The sequence below is a fragment of the Polypterus senegalus genome, chromosome 12 (assembly GCF_016835505.1).
Source record: "Polypterus senegalus isolate Bchr_013 chromosome 12, ASM1683550v1, whole genome shotgun sequence".
Lineage (NCBI taxonomy): Eukaryota > Metazoa > Chordata > Cladistia > Polypteriformes > Polypteridae > Polypterus > Polypterus senegalus.
In genome coordinates, this window is record NC_053165.1 from 4,905,577 (window position 1) to 4,923,157 (window position 17,581).

At 51.4% G+C, this 17,581-nt stretch overlaps 1 protein-coding gene across 4 annotated transcripts in view; it reads left to right on the plus strand.

Annotated features, from left to right (window-relative positions):
* The window catches only part of prickle2b (prickle homolog 2b), a 156,740-nt gene extending 147,709 nt beyond the window's left edge, over window positions 1–9,031 (plus strand). For all 4 annotated transcript variants that reach the window (XM_039773032.1, XM_039773031.1, XM_039773034.1 and 1 more), the window contains 2 exons: window positions 442–1,281; window positions 7,543–9,031. In XM_039773032.1, coding sequence (XP_039628966.1) covers window positions 442–1,281; window positions 7,543–8,426 — 1,724 coding nt within the window. In that variant the 3' untranslated portion in view covers window positions 8,427–9,031. The remainder of the gene's footprint in view (window positions 1–441; window positions 1,282–7,542) is intronic.
* Window positions 9,032–17,581: the final 8,550 nt, after the last annotated feature.

Consider the following 17,581-nt stretch of genomic DNA (forward strand, 5'->3'; position numbering starts at 1 on the left):
AGGAATTAGAAGAATCAAATGTTAGAAGTAGCAAACGCACAGCAGAGCGTCGTCAAGCGGGAATGAACTTCAGTCGTGACCCTTTACCCTGCTGCAGTGTTGGCGATGGGACTCATGAAACGGCAGCACTGTCTACAAACAAGATGTCATCAGAACTGAACATAACCACTGCCAAACTTGAGGAAATGCAAAATGGCTGCAAAAAAACGTGCTTAAGGCGTAATAAAAAAAATGAATGCGGAATAAACTCACGACAAGTCTCCAGCCCCTGCCTGATAAACGACTGGTGGAAGTGACCCTCTGAGGAGATCACAGCTCTGATTAGTTTCCGTTTTGCTTGCTGAACGTTCGAGTGAGGACAGGTCAAGCTTATCGTCGCGTGTACGTAGTCATTTCAGTAATTCTAATCGTGTTCTTTGGATTTTCCATCTCCTCCCACAGGTATTGACCAAGGCCAGATGACCTACGACGGACAGCACTGGCACGCTACAGAGAACTGCTTCTGCTGTGCACGGTGCAAGAAGTCGCTCTTGGGCCGCCCGTTCCTCCCCAAGCAAGGCCAGATCTTCTGCTCCAGAGCCTGCAGTGTTGGAGATGACCCCAATGGCTCGGACTCCTCCGACTCGGCCTTCCAGAGCGCAAGATCACGGGAGTCCCGCCGAAGTGCTAAAATTGGTAAAAACAGCTGCAAATCTGAGCCCAGGCCCTCGGCGTCCATGCTGGCTGCTTCAAACCGGTTCTCGACTGATATAGACCCCCTGTCACTGCAGATGGATTTGCTAAGCCTTTCAAGTAAAGCCCCCAGCCTGAACCGTGAGCAACAAGTATGGAAGAGCCGAGACGAGCTCTACCAGTTTGGGAATGCAAACGAACAATCGCAGAGTCCGCTGCAGCTCCTGAGCCAGTGCAACGTCCGAACTTCGTACAATCCCGTGCAGAGTGCCGGGGTGCAGCCTGAAGCCTGGCTTAAGGAGCCGAGTTCGAAGAGGGTCTCCATGCCGGCAATGAAGGGCCACTCTGAAGGCTGGCTTCACGAGAATCAAGAGGAATACTTTCCACCCAAGCTGGTGGCTCAGAGCAGTTTTAACGACAATGCAAATCCTGGGTTTTCAGAGAAGAGAACCGTGAGCCTGCATCGCTACGAGCGAGACAGAGAAGTCCTCCCTCAGCAGTGCCGCACTAGGAATCCCATCAACGGGCTCAGCTTTACCGAGGAGCTCACGCCGATGGCACAGTCTCCGCAAGGCTCCATGGAATCCCTCACGCTGTCCAACATCACAGGTTTGTACTTATTGGGGACTTGAGCTTGGGGGTCCTGCATGAACAAAAATGACAATCCTACTAATGTGGCGAATACACGCTGCCCAAAGAAGGCACACGGAGTCTCGGGAAGGCAGCAGAATCGAGCTTTATTCAAATGAAGAGCGCCCATATTTTTATTACGGTTCTTATCATAGACCCCATTACTCATCCTCCTCTGACTCCCAGCCACCTTGTAGCTTTGGTCCTGGTCCATCATTATTTGCATCCTGCTCCTCACACCCCATTACCTAATGCCCATCACCTGACTGAAACTCTGCAGCATTACTCCTTAACCCTGTGCAGGTGTCTGAGGCCTGATGATCGATTGATTGATCGATTGATCGATTCCCACCAGCGGACCCAGTCAAGTAAATCCCTCAAGGCCAGAGGTCTGCATCTCGACACTTTCCTTGGCTTGTCGTCACCTGTCCAGGGAGGCAGAGGCCCAGCCGCTGTAAGGGAAAGCACACGGCCTGTCCTGCTTCCTCGCGTGGTGAAGGCCTTCCCAAAGTTCACCGTGTCCTTGACTAAGTTTGTTAAGCTTAGAGGCAACATGTCGGTGGTTTGCATCTGCAAAGAGGAAAATAATAAAATAAGCAGGCGAGGGCTTTTTATGGTTGAAGCCTTACGATATCATACGTACGTTCAAATATGCTTAGGATTCTCTGAATATGCGCAGATCATCCACTTTTAAGAGTATTCTTTTCTGCGCTAAACACGGATGGCACATGTGCGGTCATTTAGCTCCCGCTGTGAATCGTGCCATGTGACGGTCTAACGGTTCACACAATGGTGGTGTACACACCGGAGATGCTCCTGGCTTGTTTAGGATGAGGTTGGAGTCGTGTAAAAATGTTATTCCGTGTTTTTATGCAGAATGGAGAGAAAAACGTTTACGATATGATAGAAGCCAAAAACGACCAATGCAGAAAAACGACATACAAAACGAAAAGAAAACTAGCGGTACTCGTGTCGCATAGTCCACATCTCAGGGGGTCTCCAACTCCAGTCCTGGAGGGGCGCAGTGGCTGCAGGTTTTCATTCTTACTTAGTGACCCGTTTTTGCTGCTAATTCACTCTTTGCCTTCATTTTAATTGATGCACAACTTAAGACTCGGGCCCCTTAATTAGCAACCAAACAACATTAAGACACAAAACGAACCAACACATCAACAACAACCCACGGCCATCACACCATAACTGAAAAGGAAGAAAGGTGAAGGCCTCCGTGATGTTGATCTGCTCAGGTCCACAAAACATTCTGACAGCCAGCACTCTTAAAAAAGAAAATGTCTGCCATGGCAGAAAGAGCGAGCACCATGAAATGAAATAGCGGGTTTAATTAGCAGCCAAGAAACGGAGTGAAGTTGGTTGCTCATCTGTTGGCTCCCTCACTTCACATCAAATTTATGTTTAGGTGGCATTTATAGAATAAAGAATCAATTCAGCGGTCAGAGTCTCAAGAAAAGTCCATTAAAATAAAGGGAAAGAGTGAATTAGCAGCAAAACTGGTCACTAAATAAGAAAAGGGTTTGAATGAAGACCTGCAGCCAGGACTGGCGTTGGAGACCCCCTGCTTTAAACATTCAAAACATGTTTTTTTTTTCTCTCTAAAATATTTTTCAATAGATGATTCCGGAATGATCAGTGCAGACCACTAACAGCAAAGTGAAGCCTCATGGGAGTCAGAGTTTAAACTGAAGCTCTGATCCCCCCAGAAACCCACCAACACCACTAGCACATTTAATGACCTGCTTGTTTCCCCAGCCTTTATAGGGTAGACCCTGGGGGTCTTCATCCCTTGACAGGACTGGGACAGTTGGCCCCACCCACAAAATACAAGGAACACGCGAACACCGGCACGGATACACAAACCTAATAAAATAAAAATAAACCAATGCAAGTAAATGACAGAAGTAACAACATTAACTTGGATGACAGAATCACAAATGAACAAAAAAAAGACCTAAAATAGGAATGTGCACCCCGGCTGAGACGTAAGAAATGACAACTAAAGGACATCAGAAAGATCACCATAAACGAAGTGACATTGCAGGCAGAGCCGAGACGCTGACTAAAACGTGACAGCGTGTGACTTAACTGTATTGGCCGGGTTCCAAATCTCTGAATAAACGCCAGACGATCACAAGGTGGCCATAGTGGGCTGAGGCCTTCAGAAGCAGACATGAACCTCCGCACCCGCCTAATTGATGAGGATGACACATGTCAATAGTGGGACTGTCGGGACTAGTGAGCGGGATGATGTCATTAAGAAGGTTACTAGAATGTTCAGTTATATAGTGCCATAGGGGGTCACGTGCTGGTGGGCTGCACCTGGAGGGCTGTGGTCAGTTTCAGTCTCCATTTTACAACAAAGACAAAAGAGAAAGTCCAGAGCCGAGGGGACTGGAGGACTGGGGGGTCTGAGCTCTGCTCTTACTTTAAGCAAACGGAGATTAAGAGGGGACACCACTGAAGTGTTGAACGTTATGAGGGGCTCGAGTCCAGTGGGTCCCAGCTGTTACCTTAAAATAAATTCGACATCAAGGACGCAGGTCATAGCTGGAAGCCGAAGGGCAGATTTGCCATTTTCACGTACGCACAAACATTAGGGAGGCGTTCTTCACACAGAGAGCCGCAGACACCTGGAATAAGAGACCATGTGTTCAAACTCTGTGTGGCCCACTCATGTGCCAGTGGGGTGCCCTCTCTGCCAGCCAGCCAGCCAGTCACTTGCTCTTCACTCATTCAAAGCGCCCGCCATACACGCCTACTTGTGACATCATTCACAAGTAAAGCGGGACGGCGGGCGTTGGGCTGAACTGAAAGTGCCCACTTACGGTGGCTGGAGAGCAGCCCTGTGTTTAGCGGCTCGTCTCTTGGCAGAGCGCCCAGCCATTACACCACCGTGCCATTCGTCGGAGGCAGACGTAGCGATACAGATTGGGGGCAGCCGTCCCGGCTGAATAATCTCCTGCCCGATGTTTGCTTTCAGGCTGTCGAGTGAAACAGAATTTCGGCGGAGTTGTTTTTCATGTTAGGTTTTATAACTGAACTCCGCAGGCCCATCACGGCTCTCCTGTGACGCCCGAGGCCCGCTCGCCGCTCACTCGTCTGCTGTGTATGGAAATCATTTGACTTCGCCGGACCTGTCTATGAGCCACACGTACGGAGACCCCTGCACTCTCTGCACACTTGACTGGCTTGTAGATTACGTCTGCCCCTCAGTCCACACTTGGTAACCCAGAATGTCAAAGTGACAACACGTGACCTGAAAGGTGTGCAAAAACGAAAGTCTCTCATCCTAGAAGTATTCAGAGCCTTTGCTGTGGGCCACCACGTTGTCCTCAGGCGCCTCCTGTTTGCTTTAATTCTACTTGAGATGTGCGGAGAACTTGAGTGGAGCCCACCTGTGACAAACTGAATGGACTGGACATCCCTGAGAAAGGCCCACAATTCACACTGCTGATCAGGTGACAAAACACCAAAACCATGAAGTCCAAGGGAAGACCTCGGAGATCGGATGATGGCGAGGGGATCAAACTGTCTGTGAAGCTCTGGCCATTTCCAGTACCGCAGTGGCCTTCAGAACTGTCAAATGGAAGACATTTGGAACCACCAGGACTTTCCTCAGAGTTGGCCGTCCAGCTAAAGAAAGGCCTTGGTCAGGAAGGTGACTGAGAACCCAGTGGTCACTCTAACAGAACTTCTTCGGTCTTCTGCTGAAATTAGAGAGCCTGTCTGAAGGACGGCCATCTTGGCAGCACTCCGTCCGTCAGTCGGGCGTTTATGGTAGCGAGCTGGACTGACGCTACTCTGAAGTAAAAGGCATTTAGAGGGCATGAGGATGATGACCTTCTGGTCTCCCGAGACAAAAACTGAACTCTGGGCAGAACTCCAAGCACCATGTCTGTTGAAGACCACCGCAGGGATGGTATCAGGCAGGTGACGAGCAGTGGGTGAAGCATCAAGCTATGGGGACGAGGGGGCTGGTCAGAATTACAGGACCGGGGAATGCAGCCAAACACCAAGAGGTCCTTGAAGAAGAACCTGCTGCAGAGGGCACACCACCCCAGACTGGGCGACATTTCAGTGACCTAAAGCAGACAACGCTGGAGAGGCTTCAGGACAAATCTCCGAGTGTCCTTCAGTCCCCGATGTAAACTCCATAGAAGGTCTGTGGAGAGGCCTGAAGATGGATGGCCATCAAAACTAACGGAGCTTGAGAGGCTCTGCCAGGATGAAGGAGTGCGGAGCTTGTAGAGACGGAACAAGACAACCCAAAAGGGCTTCTACCTAAATACTTCTCGGAATGACAGAGTTCGATTCTTGATGACTTTGTAAACCTTTCTGGTCATGTTGTCGCTTTGTCATTCTGGGCTTTTGTATGGAGATTGATGGGCAAAACTGGCAAACCGATCCATTTCAAATTTAAACTACAACACAATAAAGTGGGCAGAAAGTGAGGGGCTCTCAATACTTTCTGATTCCGTTGAAAGCCTGGCAATGGCAGGCGGAATTTTATCGTTTTTTGCTTTGTCCCATCCATGTTTATGACAAGCTGGTGGATAAGTGAAGGCCTGCAAGCTCTTAGTTCTATTAATACGTTAATAATGGTGGGCATTTCATAAAGCTGAAAACCAGGGCAGAGGAGGGCGATCAGAGAAGGGCAGGGGGTGACTGGGATAAAGGGGGGGGGGCGACTGACGATGGTGGCGACTTGTTTGGTGTTGGACAGCAGGGCTCTCCGTACGCAGGAACACGGCACGGCCGCCGTCATCAACGAGAATCGCTTACCAGCCTTTCTGTGTTTGGTAAGTGGAGACCCTGCACCTGTCATCAGTGACGACGACCATTCTGAGCCGCCATGCAGCGTCTGTGGGAGCGGGTCAGCTGTGCAGTGCCCACCCTGGATGGGACCGCCGGCCACACACACATCCAGGTTTAGAAATCATGAAAAGTGTGAGAACACAGCAAAGAGCCTGCTAAAGTAACAAGTGAGCTCAGATCGTTGGCTTCTGAGGGGGCTCAGGAGGCCATGACGGTCATTTCTGGAACTCCACCTTCACCACAAATTTCCCTCCCACAACGACACACAGCTTCGGCTGACTGGCCCTATAAGTGAGCCCCTCCAGGGTCTACTCCTGCCTTGCACCCCCGTGCTGTGGGGGACAGGCTGTGTGCCCCCCGAGTCACATTAAGCTGGTCTGAGAGTGACTGGCAGCGACTCTCGCCAATGAGCCACCTTTACAAGTAACAAAGATGAACAATTGACTGCAGTCGGGCCTTGGGATGTGCCGGGGTTGGGGGGCACAGGACCCCCGTGAACGAGAAAATCTGTGAATACGTTCAACAATGTGGGGAAACACACATACTGGGGGAGAAAGACAGAGGGGCCGAGACCAGAGTGTGGGGCGCCCCCCAGAGGAAGTGTGACAACACTTAATTTAATTCTAATGACATTTTTGTGTTGATGAATGACAGTAAACGATTTTAAAATACGATTAATCAGTCAAGATGTCCAGACACGAGAAGTGAAGTGCCGTCATAGGTGGTCCTGTTATCACTGAATCTGAATATTCATTTATGTGCTCTTTGTATTAATGGTGGGCCACCTTAGGGTTGGGCAGGTCAGGTCAGGTCAGGTGTCCATCACGGTGACGAGGACACAAAGGCACATCAATGAGAGCTGGTGGGCTGTTAGCAGATCACCGTTGTGGGGTCCTCTCTGTTTATTTCCGGTGGTTAGTCTCACCTCGCAGGACCTGAAAGTGTCTCTCTGAGAAAGTCACGTCTCGTCTCTCGTCCCAAGATTTTGTTTTATGATAGAGAGATACGATTTACTGAATTACGAAAAAAAAAAAAAAAAGAGAAAAGAATTGAAACCTGGGAGGAGCTAAAGATCAACGTTCTCGTCTCACGACCCTAAACTTTGCTGAAGTGCGAGGGTCTTCAGGGCTTTAGGGAGGGAGTGGTGGTGCCCTTGCCCACCTCCCGCCCTGGAGTTCCTCCCTCTCTGCCATCGGGCACACGCTAAGCCTCAGCAATCCAGGAAGTTGCCATTCATTCTGGTCAGCACACCCGGCACCTCCAGGAGCGACTTGAAGACGAGTCCCTGAGGCGCGTGTGTCACCCTTCGACGTGCCCCCATCTTGTACCCTAGGTTGTTGAGTCTACAGAACCATTGAAAGGCGCAATTCTGAATTAACTCCTCCCCTTTTTTTTTTGTTCTTCACGTAGGTACTTCCGTAGATGGAGGCAACAAGCGTCAGGAGCATTTATCCCGATTTTCAATGCCAGATTTAAGTAAGGACTCCGGAATGAATGTGTCCGAGAAGAGCAACATGGGGACGCTTAATTCCTCGGTGCATTTTAAAAGTTCAGAATCTTTAAGGAGCTTAAATTGCATACCGCAGTACCGAGACGTGGAAGCACCCGAGGAAAGGCTGAATTACAACGTGCAATACCAGGGGTCGCCACCGCTAACGAGGGCAGCACAGGGAATGGGCTTCGAAGACGAGGACGCCCTGAACGCGATGAGTGGCCAGAACATCACCAGGCTGCCGCCAATGAGCGACCGAACACGCAGGCGTTCGAGTGGACAAGACGACGGGCGGCGTCGACACCACCACCATCACCGCTCGAGGCGGTCTCGGAGGTCGAGGTCCGACAACGCTCTTCACTTAGCTGCCGAGAGGCACAGTCACATTCGGGAGCGGCCGCAGCTGCGTATCCGCGAGGACTACGATCGATTTATGTTACCCCGCGGAGGCAGGGATTCTTTGGGAAGGGGATACAAAAGAGACCCCTACATCCAGTGTCCACGGACCACCTCCGACTTGACCCTGCAAAACCCAATCGGGCACCGACTGGGCGCCTACTATGACGATTACGACGACGACGACGACTGGTGTTCCACTTGCTCCTCTTCCTCGGAATCGGACGATGAAGGCTACTTCCTAGGGGAGCCGATACCGAGGCCCGTCCAGCTGCGTTACCTCACGGGCGAAGAGCTTCTGCACAAGTACGGATCGCCGGTGCTTGGAGGCCCCCAAGCGCTTGGTGGGCGGGGTCAGCTGCACACCCGAAAACGCAGGAAGAGTAAGAACTGCATCATCTCCTAGGCGTCTTTTTGGTTTCTCCCCGCCCTTTCCTGTCCCCTCCTCCCTCGCTCCTCGAATGTAAAATTTGCGCAGTTGCACTTCCACAGTCTGGCGAATGTTCGTTGGGTCTCCTCCCCTTCCGCTGGTCTTTCACGGGTCTCCGCTCGCTTTGTGATTGCGCCCTCCGCTATGGACAGCACAGCCCCCTCTCTGCATGTTTGCCCGTCTCGACATTTCAATTGGAAGTTGTTTTTGTTTTCTTTTTTCTTTTGGATTTCTTTTCGTTCCCATTGGCTCCTTTCGTGTCCCCGCCTCCTCCAAGCCCTGCACTCTAGAAATGCAAAACCGTTCAAAATTGTGCAGCTCTGCCATTTTTCTTTCCTGCTTGTTGTTTTCTACTCTTCCGTTGCTTTGATTTTAATTTAATTGTTATTTGTACATAAAATCAATTTCCTTAAGTTAAGTATTTTAGTGTATATATGGTGTAAATGAGTTACTACATATTTTTATATTTTGTAACGATAGCAGCATTTAATGTATTATAAGTTACCAATAGGAATAAATGCATGAATATTTCCTTGCTGGCCATGTCTTGAATTGGAATTAAACGGTTATTTCACGGAAAACGTCTGCCCATTTTTTTCCTTTGGACTCGGAAGCCCCCCCACGTTTGGCTCCCACTCCCCCCAGGCAGACGTCAAAGGCAACGCCGGAGCGATCCGCCAGGAGAGGGGACTGAAAACTGTCAAAAAGACGCAAACATCAAGTCGACGAGAAAACGGTGGCGAAAAAATCAAACAAGAAACGATTTGGTCAAAGAATGTCGACTTGCCCACCCGCAGGTCTCGCCCTCCTCCTCTCGGTCCTCGCGTCTTTGGCCTTCTGTGCCCGTGGGCCACGCTACCCTTTATGTAAATTTAGTTGAGGGACCGCCCCCCGCCCCCAAAGTTGGTATCTGACAAGACAATCCAAAGCACAAACTGAGTATGCGGGCAGAGCTTCACCCGTGGCACAGTAAAAAGCCACTTCTGTGCCTGTAACTGTCACATTGGGCATAATGTCACTTCTGAGATTTAGACCAGCACTTTGCCTTTGGGTCATTAATGGCACACAAGTGACAATCCTTTCCATGACCCTGGCGAGGATACTTTTGTCTTCTTGCAGGACTGGCACTTTGCCACTCTGCATTTCCAAAGTCCTTTCAGGTGGACCACCGGATCAGTACCTCAGCCTGGCATGCAGACGGTTGCGCCCATCCTTCCCCTGCAGTAGACTGGCACGCCATTGCTTTCCGCTCCCGAATGTTTCCTGTTTGGTTTGCTGAAGTGCCAGGGTTTGCCCTTTTTTATTTTTGGGGTCTTGTTTCGACTCTCGCCCGTGGACCAGCTTTTCCTCTTAACCCTTTCTTCACCATCGTGCACTCTCCGCTCTGCAGTGCCAGCCACTTTCCATGGTCTCTGGGCGATGTATTCATGGATGCCACTGACCTTCTTGGTGCAGAGGTCACTACTGCATGCTGCAGGAGATTATGGGATGGCATCTGGCAAGAGAGTTGAACTCCGCCCCTAGTCTGAAGATAGTGCTGAGTGGGAGTGGCCAGAGGTTTGTTTGCCACACCCCTTTACCCAACACATTCCAGACCGGTCATGTGACGTGTTGAAGACGGACAAAGAAGGCCTGAAGGATATGCCAGCATGCCAAGGCCTGAAGGACAGTGCCAGCCTGTCACACCAGCTTGAACCCTGAAACTGCTGAAGTGTGCCACCTCACCTGATGTGCAAGGTGGGCCGACATCATCATCGTCATCATCTGGCCCTGGAGGTCCACGTTGGCTCACTCAGCCCCCTGCTGGAATTCCCACTGGATGCCTGCGATCTTTTTTAAAAAATAAGAGCCTTGGGCACCACTGTGGTTGGCTGTCTACACGAAGTCGGATCTCGCCAGCTGACCCGGTGGGTAAATGGAGACCTGTGACCCCCCCAGTGTCGAGGTCTGCAATGACATCAGCTATTAAATAAATAAAAGAAGCCTGACGTACAAAGTTGAAGTCCGAATAAGAGATGGGCACCATCAGCTGCCAGTGTGCCCACTGCCCTCTTCTAACCAACTTCTCCCTTTTAAATAAACTGAAGATGAGAAAGCGGCCAGTGCTGAGGGGGCACAGGCCTAAAATGGGCCACTGAAGGGGGCAGAAAAGGAGTGGGGGGGGAGACACTATGCCCACATGTGGCCCCGCCCCTCCCCTCCCCAAGACCACCGCTGCTCATTGGTACAAACTGCTCGGCTCGTTTGACTTTTCATTTCTTTTAAGTTTCTTTTTTCTTTGTAGTTTTACCAGTCCAGTGTGCCAATTGCGTTAGTGAGAAGAAATGCCCGATGTTGGCACCATGGACTATATTGCCCTCTAGTGGCTGAACTCTGCTATAGGTGTTGGGTCGAGCCTAAAAAAAAGTCTTGATCAACAAGCACACTGGTGCCAGCCTTAAGTGCCATGGTGAGTGGCACAAGGAGAATCACCTGACCTTGAAATCGCTCTGCCCACCTTAATAACCAACCCCATCTCCATGTCCAGATCCCCCCTCCAACCTGCTCAGCCCTGAGACACTTGGGCAGTTGGCTGCTGTGACTTCTGCCCACCTCGACAGAGAAGATGGCAGATGGGGTCACGTGGGCACAGAGCCCGACTGTGGATCTCTTTAACACTGCCCCGTGTAAAGTGGTGTTTCTGCATGGCTTTTGGTTTTTGTCGCCGTTGTGACTCTGAGGTGGCACAGTGTAAGGGACTTTTCCCGACCCTGATGCCCCCTGCTCTGCCCACACGGTCTGAAAGTGGATGGACGGAGAAATCAAAAGGAAGATTCAATCGAGGACCGAGAGGCCAACTGAGGGGGGTCAGAGGGAAAGTAGGGGGTCCGGCTGTGAAACACAAGGGGGCAGAAGAGTGGCACACACGCCCGATGAGAAAACTGACCGGCGCCATCCCACATCATCGGGGCCATCAGAGCCCCCCACAGTCAGAAAGTGGCCACCAATGGTAGGGTCCTTGGATCTGAGCCAAGAGGTAATCCAGCGTTGCCATGGAGCCGCGACCTTGTGTGCCATGTTTGTGTACACCGGTCCAGGGGTCTTGACAGGAAATGAGCAAGAGAGCAGAGGACAGGGGGCAAGAGCCATGAGCCATGTAGCATATGACAATGATGTGACCTCCTTGTGGAGCTCGTGTCACGTGACATCTGGCCAGCAAGTGTGGGTGGGCACAGCAGAGGGGGCTCAGTCAGCTGGAGGTGGAGGACGACGACAGCAGAGGAAGAGCCAGCGACTGCCACCTCAGGTCCTGCTCCGGGGTTTCTGTTTAATTCAAATGAATTGTCTTTCTGGTTTGGGGGGCCGGGGCTTTTCTAGTCGTCCCCCCTTTAAGGTCTGCGTAGGCCACAAAGCCTGCTCCTCGAGTTTGAGGTGAGCTTGAATTTCGCTCTCCAGATCTCAGAAGGAGCTTTGAGGTTTCAAGAAGCCCAGGAGGTCCTGAAACTGCACACCCACCGCCCCCCCGGACCCCCACTACCAGGCCTGTGCTGTCACCAATGACTCAGGAATGAGTGGAGAGCCTTGGCAGCCAGTGCTGCCCCCCAGGGTCCCACCAGCACTCAGCTGTGGTGCCAGCGGCCAGGGAGACAACTATTCATGGTGGTCCCATTCACTGACCGACTTATCGTTCCACCGCCCCTCAGCCCTGCTGTGAGGAGGACGGGCGAGAGGTGAGGCACTGAATGGTCTGCACGGTGCCACGTGAACCCTGCAAACCACAGAGCCGGGCATCACTGGCATCCCTCCAGACAAAAAGGGGCAGCCGGCCGGACAACATGCTGGAATGAGAGACGCCACGGGGGGTACCTGGCCAACTAGCTGGGGGTCCTGTAGGCCTGACAGGTTAGAGGGACCCAATGAGGCAAAGGGGGGTCAAGCTGCCATCCCACCACAGACAGGCTTGAAGGCACAGCTGGCAACACACTGGCATACCTGGCATTGTTATCTTGCAAAAGGGCAGCAGACAAGCCCCCAACAAACAGATGGATGACCCCAATGTATCGACACTCACATGCTGTAGTCCAGGGTGCCCCTGCCATGATGAGAGCGGGCAGCTCAGTGCCCACTTCGGCTGCTAGGGCTGCACTGCAGGCTCAGGTTTCTCTCTAAAGTGAAGACCCAATGTTTCTAAAAAAAGCCCACCAGCTGAATACTTAAAAAGGGGGCTCTGAGAAGTGCCACCCTGGCCAGTACCTGCTGTGCCACCCAGGCCTCGACAAGCGACTTAGGAAGATGGAGGGATAAACTGAAACTCCTTGGTGAGATAAAATACTGGGGGTCTCGGTGAGCAGCCCCTCCAATTGCTCTTCCTCTTTATCGGTGTTGCCAAAGCAGCCGAGACACACGAGGAGGAGGAGGAGTAAAGGCCCACGCTGGCAGAGTCGCCTTCAAAGATGGCAAGCATAAAACCAGCCGGGGGGCAAGAAAGGCCCCTCAAAAATAAATAGAGAGACTGAGAAGTGGGCTTTAGGGGACGGCGCTTGAGAAAAGCCCACCAGTGACGAGACACGAGGGAGCAAACACGGAGCTTTTAGGGTCTTAATATTCAATCCTGCCCTTTGGCACATTGGCTGCACGTCACAATGGGGGTCCGCAGTGTTTCAGGGCCAGAGGACACAAACAGTCGTCATGGTGACGCACTGCCCATCCATTACTGCACAGGACCCCCATACTCCAGCAATCAACTGCTGTGTTCAGACACCGGGGGGCCACCAGAGAGCCACAAGACGAGACCATTTCAAAATAAAAGTTGTGTGGCTGGCACCTGAAGCCCCTCTGCAGCTGGCAAGCACTTCCGGGGGTCCCAGATCCACCACTCCCATCAATGTGCTTCTTTCAGTTTTCTTTCTATTTGTTGTCCTTGTCACTTGTGGTCAGTTCAGTCCCCTGGTGCCATTAGTGCCCCCCCCTTTAAACTGTCACTGCCTCGGTGCCCCCACTGATGTTCATTTGTGACTTTAGCCTTAGAGGAAATAAAACGGCTGGGCGGGTGAGTGAGCGGGGGTGTGGGGCAGGGGTATCAGCGCACAGCTTCACCCAATGATTGCCTTGTTACCATGGAGATGTGACATACCATTTAGGATGGTGGAGGTCGATTAGGGTGGCGCGGCCCCTCGCACAACGCAGGGTCTTCTCTTCGGCTCGTGTCACATTTGATGGCTCCGACACTCGCCGGTCCACGAGGAGCCACCGCTACTGAGGGGGCCGCGCTGTCCTCTCAGGTGACGACCCCCCCGGAGCTGAAAGGTAATGGAGGTGACTGGCGATGAAGAACTGAAGAAGATGAGGAAGATGGCAGGTGGACCTGGACAAGCAGCGACGATCGGAGCCCCCCCACCATACCGCCAGCCCCCATGCCGGGAGCAAAAGTGATGGCGTGGGACTCAAGGTCTGTGACGTTGGGCTTCTACCCAAAAGACCAATGGGTGGCACTGGCATCAGATGGGCACCACTGTGGGCAAATAAAACTGAAACACTTCACCAGTCAGACACAAATGTCTAATCTTATAGGAGAGATGAAAGGCGCTATATAAGACCCTACGCTACAGACGGGGGGCACACGGACAGACAGCGAGAGGCACGACGTCACAGATGGCCCCTCCTACCCACCACTCCCCCACAGCCCACCCTTTCCTGGTATATTTAATGGCTTCCCTTCATCTTGGGTGGGCTGTCTACACCTCCAGAAATGCCCGTCCTGAGCCCACCGACCCAACAGCATTGGACTGCGGACACAAATGAGAATCGCCACCAACAAGCATGCCAGCTGCACACAGAGGGCAAACGCACTGAAACAGAGAAGTGTGCCTGCTACCCTGGAAGGTTTTCATTTTTTTGGTAGGTTTTGATGCCAACAGCCTGACTGCTCCTGATGTGACGGTGCAATGCCAGCTGTGGCCTGCAGGGGGGCTCCATCTCCAGAACTACTTCTGCCTGACACCTCATGGTTGCCCCCCCATCCCATCTACTGTGTGAATGCACAGAATAACTGAAGTGGGGGCAGTGATTGACAAGGGGTTGGCACACACCTACCCTCATCGTTGGACCAGCAGCCTCTCTCATGTCACTCATCAGCCTCTCTGACAGAGAAGGTGGATGCCAGTCTGATGCCCCTCGCGTCCTTCACTGCGACAGATAATTGCTGCCTCTTATGCTAATCGGCAAACGTCAATCAGGCGACGCCAGTGAAGGGGGCTTAATGGAATTTGAAGCCATGCTGAAGGGGCTAACATGTCCTTGAGCTGAAAATATTCTGTTCTGTTAATAAGGATCATGGCACCGGCGTCGCCAGCGTCTGCAGGGCAGCCCGCCGTTCAAATTTAATTACAATGAGGGGTGTCTGGGGGGTGTTGTGCTCAAGGGGAGAAAAAGCCAAGCCTGGCACTGATCAGCCCACCTGCACGGGACCACAAGAACATGAAGGAGGGCATCCAGAGTGGGTGTGGCCACCACGTGACGCAAGACTGGCTGACTGACCCCTGGTGGGAAATCGCAGATGCCCATCTTTTAATAACCAGTGGCTGGGGTGGTCCACCTGACTGAGCTGATCTCTGAGTAAGTGAGCAACACAAGACCCCTCATCTCCATCTGGGGCCCCCCTAATGATAAAGAAGGCCAGGAATGGCCTCCGTGTTCTCTTATGACCTTGTGCTTACAACCACACATCCTACCCCGCTGTGTATCGGTCGGTCTGTCTGTCTGTCTGAGGTCACCCAGACTGCCCGCCTCCCCACACCAGAGGCCCCGCCCAGCTCCCCACTTCTGAGGCCCCGCCCAGCACCCCACCCGAGGCCCCGCCCTGCTCCCCACTCCCGAGGCCCCGCCCCCTCTGATTCTTCGTTGTAAAATCAATCGGAATGTTCAAGCAAAATATGCAAAGAAAAAAAAAAGCCGATAATCTAAATGCGTGAAGTTCTCGCGTGAAAAGCGGACAGACAGACAGACAGACGTTGGATTTTACATATTGATATATGGAGATGGTGCCTTTCAAACCCACCTGACCACATACCGCTTGTATCATTCAGACGCAGATTTATTTTATGCGGCCGTTTCTGTTCTCACCCGCTGCCTGCCTTCCACATTTCAGTTTCTATCATATAGCGCCTTTCCCATCTGTCCACGCATGTTGAGCTTTTCTCTCTGTGTATCCACCTGGTCAGTTCGGCTGTGCAGGCGTTGGGGGTCTCCTCTCCTCTTTTTTTTTTTTTTTTGTTCCTGCTAAAACCTTCTGTTTGGTGCCCCCTGCTGGTCTTGCTATGCCATTAATAGCCCCCCAAATCTACACCGAGTGTATGTGTGCACCCGAGCCTGGCGATGGTCTGGCGTCCCTTCTTTGGTTACGAAGGCTTCTTCCCCCTGAACACCCTGACCTGGAGTAGGACCCCCATCGTGGGGGGGGTGTGTGCAGGTGCCCCAGGACTCTGAATCGTGAGTGTGAACTGCAGTGTCCACTATGAGCTGAGCTGCTGGACGTGACACTCCTGCAGTGGACTCCAAGAGGCCCCCTGGTGGCTCAGACACGCCAGTTCACCTCCGAGTGCACAGCAGTGAGCTCTGCAGTCTACCAGCTCCGTGTCGTCAGCAGCCAATCAGACGGGGAGGTCAGTAAAGCAGCAGCAATCTGGGAAACAAACGACCGGCGGCCACCTGCAGGTTCAGCAGCCCCGATACGCTTTGAGGCCCCCTGGTGGTCGAGGCGCTGCATTGCGAAGCACAGCCCTGAGTGACCTCGACTGAGTCTGCTGATTCTTACAAGTTAGACACAACATTACTGCCATACTTATAAACTGTGATGAAAGGCACTATATAATGAAACTTTTTTTTGTTTGTGGTAAATCATCCATCCATCTGTCCACCCACCCTCAAAGCCGCTTCAATTCTACAAAACAATCAACTGAAACAAAGAATTAGCGCACTGCTCTTGGTGGCCCCCTAGTGGCTAAAACATCACAAGGCAGTGTGCACCATGAGAGGGTCATAAAACCCACCAGTTCTAACTAACACTGCAATGCCAGTAGAATGAAAGGCGCTATATAGTGTTAAATCAGCCACAAATAACTTGGCCGCTGTTCTCTCAGGCACTGCACAGCTCAGCTCTGTCTGTTTGTCCCCGTGTCACCCCGAGTGAGTCGCTTGATGTGTCACCTCTCACTTACTACAAAGAGAATTCTGCCACACTTAAAGAAATAAAAAGCCATTTCCTATTTTTTTTTTTTGCTGGTAGCGAATCACACTGAGAATAATCCGAGCAAAGCAAGTGACTGTCGCCCTCTAGTGGTCAGAACACAGCATTGTAAGCAGAAATGTGGGAGGGAGTCGAGGAGGAGGAATGGAGGAGAAGAAGAAAGAGAAGAAGAAGGATTGAGTATTGAGTGGGAGGTGAAGAAAAGTAAAAAACGTGGCCTTCTGTAAGTGCGTCTGTCTGTGTCGGCTTGAGTGGCTGCTACGCCCTGAACAGCATCCAAGGAGAAAGGCACTATATAATGTCAACCTCTTCTTCAAGGACAACAAGTGAAACAAATGGCCATTACTCTGGTGGCAACGTCACGGCAGGGCACAACTCAGTTTAGCCTTTTCAGTCCCCGTGTGACCCTGAGTAAGTCACTTAACTGGACAGGTTTTTTTTTTTTTTAACAATTCAGTCATAATTATACAATGCCTAGACATAGTATCTGCTATGAAAGGCGCTATAAAGGCAAGATTTTTTTATTGTCTGAGGTAAATCCATCCATCCATTTTCAGACCCCCTTCAATTCAACTAAAGAATCGACTGAAACCAACACAGTAATTAACAGACATTATTTTGGTCGCCCCCTTGTGGCTAAAACATTGCACTGTGTCAGATTGACCCTTTGAGGAAATCATTGAATCTTCCAGTTATGAAATTCTAGAAATCCTGAAATAATAATGCAATTCCAGTAGCATGATTTAGAATAGTATCCACTGGAAAAAGGCGCTATATAGCGTTAAACTGACTTCAATAGGCAGTCATTGCAGTAAGTAAACCACGTGGCCAGCATTCTTTCTCTTTGTGCCCTCTTGTGGCAAAGCCCAGTACTGCAAAGCACAGTTTTGGTTTTTCAGTCCCTTTA